The sequence below is a fragment of the Bombus fervidus genome, chromosome 1, assembly GCF_041682495.2.
Source record: "Bombus fervidus isolate BK054 chromosome 1, iyBomFerv1, whole genome shotgun sequence".
In the NCBI taxonomy this organism is placed as follows: domain Eukaryota; kingdom Metazoa; phylum Arthropoda; class Insecta; order Hymenoptera; family Apidae; genus Bombus; species Bombus fervidus.
Window position 1 is genome coordinate 8,963,813 of NC_091517.1, and position 10,875 is coordinate 8,974,687.

General features: G+C 34.5%; 1 protein-coding gene across 3 annotated transcripts in view; it reads left to right on the top strand.

The window, feature by feature from the left end:
- Syt1 (synaptotagmin 1) overlaps window positions 1–10,421 on the top strand; it is a 34,584-nt gene extending 24,163 nt beyond the window's left edge. For all 3 annotated transcript variants that reach the window (XM_072010908.1, XM_072010743.1, XM_072010828.1), the window contains exons 6-9: window positions 763–957; window positions 1,062–1,238; window positions 1,824–2,075; window positions 3,178–10,421. In XM_072010908.1, the coding sequence (XP_071867009.1) occupies window positions 763–957; window positions 1,062–1,238; window positions 1,824–2,075; window positions 3,178–3,372 (819 nt within the window). In that variant the 3' untranslated portion in view covers window positions 3,373–10,421. The remainder of the gene's footprint in view (window positions 1–762; window positions 958–1,061; window positions 1,239–1,823; window positions 2,076–3,177) is intronic.
- Window positions 10,422–10,875: the final 454 nt, after the last annotated feature.

Below are 10,875 nucleotides of genomic sequence, written 5' to 3' on the forward strand. Positions count from 1 at the left end.
ATTTTTAAGCTACGATATATTCGTCATCGATCTTTTAGTCTTCAATTCAGAAAGAAATTCTTATGATTTGTAATTCGAAGTTTCTCGAAAAGAATACTAACCGATTGATGATTTCAAAGATATCATACAATACAAAGCTTGCAAAAGCATAACTTGTATGAAATGTCTAACAAGTGACATTATTCAATCGATGAGTCACGTAGAGCTTTTCATATGATTTCTATGTATACAGCGGAAAGTTGAAGAAAACGTTTAAAAAATGTTATTTAAAGTTAGTATAACTTCTTAATCGGGAAGGACGAAATATTTCGTCGCGTCAAATAAACGACCCTATTGCATATAACGACATAGTTCACCGTAACAAAATGTCGTATGGAAGTAATTACCTGTTTTAAATGTAGCCATTTCAACATAGGCAGGAAAATATTCTCCGTGAAGAGGTTAAGAGCTAGATCTATTTATATAAAAAAAAGGTCAGCGTGCGAGAAGTAGATGGGAATTTCCGTGGCTTTATCTATTAAAATATTTTTAAACGAATACAAAGAGCTTCTCTTCATAGAAAATATGTTCAATAGCGATATATCTGTGTGTAATCAATGCACGACGTAAGCTCCTGTCTTCGTCACTTTCTTTTAATTTGCTATAGAGAAAGATATAGTGAACAAAAATAGAACGCATCTGATAAAACAATCGTCAAAAAAATTTTTGAAAAATATTTCGTCGATAAAATCTATTAATACGTCGACGAATCGACTTTTACAGCTCGAATACGATTTCAACACGAATAGCTTGGCAGTGACTGTGATACAAGCCGAGGAACTACCAGCTTTAGACATGGGTGGCACTTCCGATCCTTACGTCAAGGTTTACTTGCTACCGGACAAGAAGAAGAAATTCGAAACGAAAGTGCACAGAAAAACGCTCAATCCGGTCTTCAATGAGACTTTCACGTTCAAGGTCAGTCTCATTCTCTCTTCAATTGCTTTGTCTCGACGACTATTCAACGAAACGCAAACGACTTTTTCTTTTGCTTCTTCTGACGGTACATAATCGCCTTTCAGAGCGTAGCATACGCAGACGCTATGAACAAGACGCTTGTCTTCGCGATCTTCGACTTCGACAGGTTCTCCAAACACGACCAGATCGGTGAAGTGAAGGTTCCTCTGTGCCAAGTCGATCTGGCTCAGACAATCGAGGAATGGAGAGAACTACAGAGCGTCGAGGGTGAGGGTGGCCAGGTAAATTTGTTTTAATACTTTTTGTAAATGTAAGAAAGATGTATTGAATTGAATAGGAACTAAATTAACTCGTAAGAATAGGTAATTTTTAAGAATTATCTAAGGATTTTTGTTCATGACGTATATCAATGGATACTACTGCTTAAAAGCACGTAGATACTTGATTATTTTTAATAGAATATGATTTATTTACAAAATTACACATTGTCTTTCGATACTATATTATGGAAATTATTTTTTCAACAATTTATCACTCATAATTTATTTCTATCATTTCGAGAAATTTGTCGTGTCTTTAAATATTGTACAGTATCCAAGCTGTAATCTCTTTTTCATTTGTTATTAAACTTTAGTAATTTATCTCGAACTACCTGTACATTATTTTGAGATACGAAGTGATTTTTAATATAACGAAACTGTCTATTTATTTGCTAATAATTTGAATTGCTAATAAAAACAAGTATTCAACGCCTTTTTAGAGCTAATAAAAGGGTGTTTTTTATCAATTACGTATAATTATCGTTCAAAACGATTGCTTCAATATTCGTATGAATAATAAAGTTGATGTAAGTTTATCAATTACAGGATAACAAATTGGGTGACATTTGTTTCTCGCTACGTTACGTGCCCACGGCCGGTAAATTAACGGTGGTCATCCTAGAAGCGAAAAATCTGAAGAAAATGGACGTCGGTGGCCTGTCGGATCCTTATGTAAAGATCGCTTTGATGCAAAATGGCAAAAGATTGAAGAAGAAGAAAACGTCCATCAAAAAGTGCACTCTTAATCCGTATTACAACGAATCGTTCACGTTTGAGGTACCCTTCGAACAGATACAGGTACGAATCTTTAAAATTTCTCTATTATCACCCGTTTATTTCGTACCCTTCATTTGACACGGTCCACAGACACAGGTAACAGTAACAATACAACACTTCTTCTATCCTTGCTACATTAATTAGCACATTTTTTACTCTTTCAATTATCTTTTAGACAACAGCCACGACAATAATTTTATTTCTAATTTTTTTTGTACCTCCATAGCGTAAGAAGTTTGTTTAAATACTTCAAATCCATTGCAAACGGATGATTTAAATATAATTGGTATAAAAGCGAGTTTACTGAGAGCGAGATTAAATGATCCGTATGTAATGCGTTAATGACATACCCTACATAAAGTGCGAGCAATATAGTGCAAGCCGTTTTTACTTGCGTAAATAATTTTGTTATAAATAAACAAGAAAGCTCTTTCTAACTTCTATTTTTGAAAAAAGAGAAGGACTAAAATGTTATCTTCTTGATTTTTCTATATTTCACTGTTTATTTAAAATAGGGCCAAAAGTGCTTTATGAAGGGACTGATTTTCTACAATTTTCAAACTACCGTACTTCCGAATCGTAAAAAGCGTTTTTATAATATACAATATATGCTCTGCTATTTATATCGTGTAAAGAGTTGCTACCTTTTCTTATACGAGCTTAAAAATGTCGCTTAGAAGCTTTGCATGTTCCTCGAATCGAAGGTAAGCCGTGTCTAAAGAATGAACATCTCTAAACTAAACAATGTAAGTTCTATTAAACAAGCTCTGCTTATCACTTGCATACGCGCATATTTTTCTATATTTATTATTAAAAATTCTGCATCCTAAATAATGATATGAACTATATTTTACAATTGCTATTTCTGTAGACTAGTTTTCTAAAAAACCATAAATTCCTTCCTCTATATCTTTATCATATGTACATATATATACATATATATATATATATATTCGTATTTTTCATATAAATATTCCATTTACCATTGACCGATATTTCCATTTCTAATGGAATTTATGGCTTCTTGCCATATTTTTACATTACGATTCGGAAGTTATGGCGAGAGAAAGAAAAAACATCCACTGTGAGAAGGCAATGCACTAATGCGTGATTTCACGTTTAGAAAGTGCAATTGGTTGTCACGGTAGTCGACTACGATCGTATCGGCACCTCAGAACCCATTGGGAAGGTCGTCTTGGGGTACAACGCGAGCGGAACAGAATTGAGACACTGGTCCGACATGTTGGCATCCCCGAGACGTCCTATCGCTCAATGGCACACGCTTAAGGACCCCGAAGATGGAGACAAGAAGGACTAAGAGATCGTTGAGAGATGTCCAGCATAAAGGTAATGCACACCAAATGGTTCTAAGCAGATGCGACAAATGTACAGAAGCATTATCTTGTTTCGTTTTGTTCCATTCCGTTTTTGCTTTCGCCCCCATCTGATAAACTCTATACATATATATGCACATATGTATATGTAAAACAAAACGCATATACATACACATACATATATATGTATACGTACTTTCCAACGATATCCGTGGACGTTGTACCGTAACGAGAATGCAGGATTTTTTCTGAACAAAAGGAAGAAAGAAAAAGCTAGAAAGAGAAAGAAATGAAAGAGGTGCGGAGGGGAAAGAAATTGAAGGGTGAGAAGCGGGGATGCGACCATCTCCCCGATGTAATCGATCGACTTTATTCGAAGAAAAAAATCCGTGCACGAGAATAAAAGTGAAATATATAGATATGAGAGAAAGACAGAGCGAAAGGGTGAGAGAGAGTGTGAGCGAGTAAAGTACGAAGAGAAAGAGAAAAAGAAATTACAAGAAACAAAGGAAATATACTTTAGTAGATATTAACGATCTATTATTAAAACTAAACAACAATAAAATACCATCAAGAAAGGTTTTAGTATTAAATAATAATATGTTCTCATGGAGTGTAGCGTCTTGTATATACGTATTATCTACCATTACCTTTTTCTGTAGATGTAACAATTGAACGATCTTCAAGTAAACGCGTCCTCTTCGAGGTATCTCGAGACGAAGCATTGAATACTTTTTGCAAAAGATGTCCTGACTTCCATATACCGATCGATAGTCTGCAGAATATGTTTCCTTTCTCGCTATTTTTAATTGGTGGTAACATTTCATAAGATGTTTATATAAGATATTAAATGCTGTTAATCTTATTAGATATTATATATTTATATATATAAACATATAAATGTATGCTATATATTCTATGTATATAGTATACGCGGAGATATATATAGACGTATAATGTGTATACGGTGTAAATTGTGTCTTGAATTGCGCGAGTTATAATAGCAGTACAATTTTATTTAAGGAAAATGTTGGCGATGCTTTGTATTTACCGATCGATAATACGTGTCATTGCCTATATTTAATTAACAGTCGTTTCACTTTCGCTTGGACCACGTAACTAACTAACCATGGAGACTACGATCGAATTAGTTTCGTGCAAAAAAGACAATGCTTTCGATCGCGATAGCTTCGTAAAGTAACGATCTTAGATTATGCGTTATCTGTACAGGGAACTCAGCCGATCGAAGCAAATCGACAGATCGGCGGGAAATTCAAAAACTTCTTCCAATAAGAGAAACGAAACGTATATGGTTAAACACGGTCTCACTCGCAACGATGTGCCACAGTAGTTCTTGTTGCAGCAGCATCCTTCGATTATAATATATTCTTACTAGTATCTTTTCGTAATTTCCTTACTTTATGGACAAAACTGTTATAGTCGATGGTTGCGAATGGTGATTCGTTTGCGAGTGAATTGGGGCAAAATTAAGGGACGTTTCGATCGTTGAGTTCTTGAAATTGAATCTGCGCAATTGCCAGTGAAATCGAGCATAACGCGAAATAAATGGCATGTCACGATCCGTATACGCTCGATTTCCCCTCGATTCCGCATGTTCATCCCGAGTATACATACGCGTGTACGTGAAACTGTAAACATATTCGTATATATACATATTATATATACATTTACCACGTGTTATATATGCAGATATTGTTATTGTTTTTCGATATGTAACGGGCCTACCGATTGTATGACTTACGTTATCGTTCCGTTAAACTATTTCTCGGATAATAAACATAAGAGGCTGGAAGGAAGCTAAACAAAACAGAGTAGTGACGAGTCCACGGTGATTCTCTATGTATCTTGGAAATTGGAAAAAAAAGAAAATAAAAGAAGGAAACACGGTTCGAAGAGAAAAACACGTATATCCATGATACATACGTTTCAAAGCAAACTTAACGAAATAATTACGAGGACGTCCCGAGATTTAACAAAACATTATTATTATTATTATTATTATTATTATTATTATTATTATTATCATAAATATATATATATTTATATATATATATATATTATATACTATATGTATTCTTCGAGAAAAGATAAAATCAATTGTTAGAAAACTAACTTTATACAGTATTAACTGAGTTTGACTGCTATAAAAAAAAAGGAAATTCATATATTTTATTGCATCGTTGACCTTGAAGCTTCGAATTTGACTGAATGAAAAGAAAGAAAACGGGTTGATAGATACAATAAACGTAGCGTTTTTTTGCGTGTGACACGTGTCCCGAAAACTAACGAAGGAAGAACACGTTGTTAAAAGCCCACACGAGAGAAACTTTCCTCGATGAAAACAATAACTATTTCCGTCAGTCTAAATCGACAGCTATCTACATATAGTTTGTGACTTATAATGAATGATGAAAAAAAAAAGATACCCAAATGTAAACGGGCCTTAACGCTTTTTCGAGTTGTCCTTCCCCACACTATTCATCGCCGAAGATGCATAGAAAACTTTGTAAATATCACGCCATGAACATTTCAAAGACACTAATATTTGATAATCATATATAAGTCCATTCGGGTTATATTCTCATGATAGAAACTAGACGTCATTTGATTCTCAATACGATTCGATGTTTCTTTATTTCGTGTCCGTTCAACGTAGTACAGTGTACTCTACGATTCGCCTAATGACAACAAGTAAAACAAAAAGATATTTGCACGCAAATCGAGCCGTATTAATCATGTAACGATATCATTACTAATAACGACATTAGTAATAACGTTAACTATACGTACATATATAAAAAAGAAAGAAGATAATGTATCGTGAGAAGAAGAATGTCAGGTGTATTTGAAGATTTCGTAAAGGTTATGATTCACATGATCGTTACGAAATCCTGTGTACATTACGCCTGTCCGAGTTCGAATACGAAACGTGTATAAAAAGAAACGAAAGAAGATGGATATCAAGGTAAAAATCTCGAAATAAGACACGGATTTTCCTCCGTACGTTTCCAAAATCTTACATGCTATTCCAGTGATATATCTACCTGCTATATATCAGTTATATCATACAAACTATAATACGAAAAACCCAAACGAATTATCGATTGTTACCGATGACACCTAATAATATTAAGAATCGAGTTGGTGTTGCTTGGAATTTAACGTGAAAATATTCCGCTCTCGGCATTCAAATACTTAACCACATTACATTTCGAGCAACACGAGCTTACCAAATACAGCAAATATCTGTGAATCGAATTCACGAATAAACATACTTCTCTTGATTCGGTTAATCCTCTGTACGTTGCAAGATAAAAAGAGAACGAATAGAAACCTTTAATTAGAGACGCATATGCATAAATTCGCATTAAGGATAAATCCACTTCGAAGCCCGTGTTTGTTTATCGCATGTACTACTTGCGGAGAAAAACTTGATAATTTAGTCGTTGATTCATTTCTGACAATTAATTTCGGTTGATTGTAACGTTTATTATATTGACGTAATTTTAGTATAACATTAACTTCATACGAAGAAAAACGAAACAAATATAACATCACAGTTTCGTGTGTATAATTCATTTCTATCTCTGGGCCCTTTAAAGGGGTTGTTGAAAGACTCGATGCCAGAATACGATCGCCGATCAGAATATCTAGTCCAGACAGCAAAGTACATTAAGTCATTCGAAATAACGGCGCATAATACGTACATCTTTGCCGACAAAGTTGATCAATGTTCGATAAATGTATTATGCGTTGGCATAAAACTTGTATTTGGGTTGAAAACTGCATTTACTATCCAATCTGTCAACGTGCGTATATCAAACACTGTTTTGAGCTGCTTTTATTTGCATGCTCGTTATAATTTTTTTAAGCGACAAAAACGTGTCGAGCTTACATACAATCGTCATATAGATGGTATCCGTGAAACGCTGGGAAAATATATAAATTGCAAGAGTATTCTATCGATAGTTTATGGAATCGCGACTGTAATAGCGATTTTGATTATCTACAGATAGTTCGATAGTTCATGGCACCACTAATACAGCGTTTCAGTCGGCAAAGTAGTACGCGTCGATTCATACGTGCATCGGCGTAGGAAAAAAAGGCAGTTGTTAAATATACATAAAATCGATCATTGAAAATAACATAGGAAGTGTAGAATAGAGGTGTGTAAGTGTAGTCGTAACGTAGAGAGCGCAAACTCTTAGATTATATCATACCAATCTTCTGGATCCTGAAGTCGAAGTCTTTCTCTGAGATCGAAATCAGGATCTGGCATTCTTATCGCGCGCGAACAGCGCTTGACACACATGATCACTAAACACTTAACCAAAACTTGGTTCTATCATTTGTTCAGGACCAATTATCATAAACGATTATATCGATAGCATGTTCGATTCATGTTATTAATGCAGCATTGTACTTAAAAAAAGGAAGAACTTTAATGAGGAAATTAAGAAGAGTTTACTGTAAAAAAAAAAAGAGAAAGAAAGAAAAAAGAAAGAGATAAGCGCCGCGAGCACCCGGCATCGATCGAGAAGCTACGATGAGCGCTTGTATGTACAAAGAACGAATGTTGTCCGTTCTTTTTCTCAAGGTATATCCTATCAGTTTGTTTTGTCTAGCTTTTACATAAATGTTAAACGAAACGTCAGATCGAAAAGTCTCGACGGAATAATAACGCGGACAGTTGAGACGAATGTTGAAATTATAAGTTCTATATCGAAAATAAAATTGAAATACAACGTTACTTTTTAAATCACTTCTTCGAAGTCATCGATATCTTTTTATTTACATATCCAACCAATCAGTGTACGATATAAGGAATGGTAGCAAAAGTCAGAGAACGTGACTGACAATGGGATTTTGAATACTTTTACGCAGACTCGGCATTTTTTACGTGAAGCTACCTCCTCTTTTTAATAAACTTTCATCTACTTCATCCGATCAAACTCATCATCGAGGTTGCAGTTGCATTAGAGAACACGTCCAGGAGGACCAACGCTGTGTTGAACTGAATCTTATTCATACTTAGCCGACTAATCGATAATTCAATGAAATAGCGATAATCCTGAGTAAGTTCGAACAGAAAGCATTGACAAGTGTAGAGTGAAATTGGCTGGAAATGTTACGGCTATTATCGAATCGAGTACAGTTCGAGTCAACGTATCGTAATCACGTGGAAACCTACGAATGATAAAATCCGCAATAACGTGCACGCAAGCGACAAAGCAAACTTGCTGTAATTATCTTCCGAGGCGGAAATACCGTACCGTTTTATGACTATTATCGGTGCCACTACCAGTGTCCACGTAACGTCTAAATAGTGCCTTTCATTGCTTTCGAAATGATTTCCGTGTGTACCGCCACTGATGTATGACAATCGATCGATGTCGTCGTTCTCGACGTGACGTAAAAAAGCGATGTGCTATATAAATATAATGAAGAAAACATGGAAACACAATAGGGGAAACTAATCATCGAACGAGGCTGGAATATATCGGTAATATAATAGGTAAAAAGGTAGAACTATCGATTGGCACGATTATCGATAAATAATCATTAACATAATAGATTACGAGTAATTACTGAAATGAACGTGTCGATCGTGGTCGTGGTGCGACAAGTAAGAATAATATTACTATTGATACTAATAATAATTAATTTAAAGAAGAATAACATGCAACGCGTAGTGATTTAGTTGAGTAGATCGAATGAACATACGACGATATAGAAAAATACGACGGAAAACATTCGAATCGATGAGAAGTGGCAATTGGTCTGAGCTGGCTCGTGATAGTGTACGTTGACGACGAGTTTAATGAACCGAACAGTGTTGAAAGTAACAATCGAAGGAATTCTATTTGACATTATGTTAATTCTTTGATTAATATTAATTCCTTAGTTTAAAGAGTAGTTAAAAAACAACAGATATGGTTAATTCATGAAGTTTCTATTTAATTCAATTGTTCTTTCTACGCTATACGTTAAAAGCGTACATTGACATTTTATTCGTTTTCTCTACGAAAGAACAATACTGTTTACGTATTTAATATCTTGTACGTTAAATGTCTCTTTTTAAAGAATTTTACTTCAACTGATAACTTTTCATTAAAGACAAAAAGTGGGTAGAAATATGATAATGATATTTTACTCTGAAAAGATTCATGAATTTATATTGATTACATCGTCAAAGAACCTTTTTTCTGAAGAATCTATATAATTTTAGAAAATTCAACACTGTGCTTAGCGATTGGAGCACGCTCGAAAGCATTTGGCGGAAATGGATCTGCAGTGATACGCGAGCAAACAATACATGTGCCTAAGACCTCGATGCCTGTGCTTTTTTACCAAATGTATAACTACATTACGTAGTAATCATAAAACGGTACATTTAAAAGTTCCAAGTAATCGTTGAGTTCCCTACTAATTATTTCTCAAGTATCTTATTTCTACCTTCGATCTTTCTGCGCTATTTGTTACAAATAAGTCTACTTGTCTGTGTTTTTTTCTTTCACATTTCTTCTAGTTCTTAAGTACCTGTATCGCGATGATAAGTTTTATCTCAAGGATAAAGACATACTAGCAACCATCAATTATCATCAGTGTAGCACTCGCGATTTATCGAAATCACGTATAATCGAAGATCGCTCATTTTCTTCGTATTATTCATAAAAGACGATCAATCGAAAGTTCTTAAACAATAAAAACCGCGCCAGTCTTTCGAGCATGGTCATTTCCGAGCAGTTTTAAGAATATAAGGCGATGTGCTCTTCAAATCCTTCGAAATTCCCGCGCAATGGCGGGTCCGATCAACAAACGTATCGATTGTCATGTTAGCAGTATAAGGATTGTCCAAGAGACGTAAATAGATGTGTACGTCGGTCCAAATGGCACGTAGCGCACGAAAGAAACAATGATGTAAATAAAGAGAGAGAAGAAACAAAAAAATACAATGAATCTTTGTAAAGCCTTAATTTAGTCTGATAGTAAAATACTGATTTACCTTTTACTTTCGTCTTTTATATTTATTTCTTCGCGAGTAGAACGATGCCACAGCAGAATATAATTAACACGTAGAATTAAAAAAAAGACTCCTTAGATGTTCTTAAATTCTTCGTTGGATAATGCATGAATTGCTCAGTTTTCGAACTTTTCCCTTCACCGTGATTCGTCACTAAAACCAAAAAAACAAAAACAAAAAAAAGGAAAAAGAACAAAAAAAAAAAGTAGATTCCTTTAATAACAATGATATGAGTTTCCTTAAACCCTTTTGGGACGGTTTTCAGAAACATAGTCAGTAGATAGAGAATTACATTTTAGTGGTAGTAACAAAAAATTACTTTCTATATAGTCGTAATGTTTTCCATTCAACAATATCAATCGACGTCAACGAAGAATAATTCATTAAACTATGTATTATCGCAGGATTCGAAGTTAATCGTGTAACATAATATTCACATTCG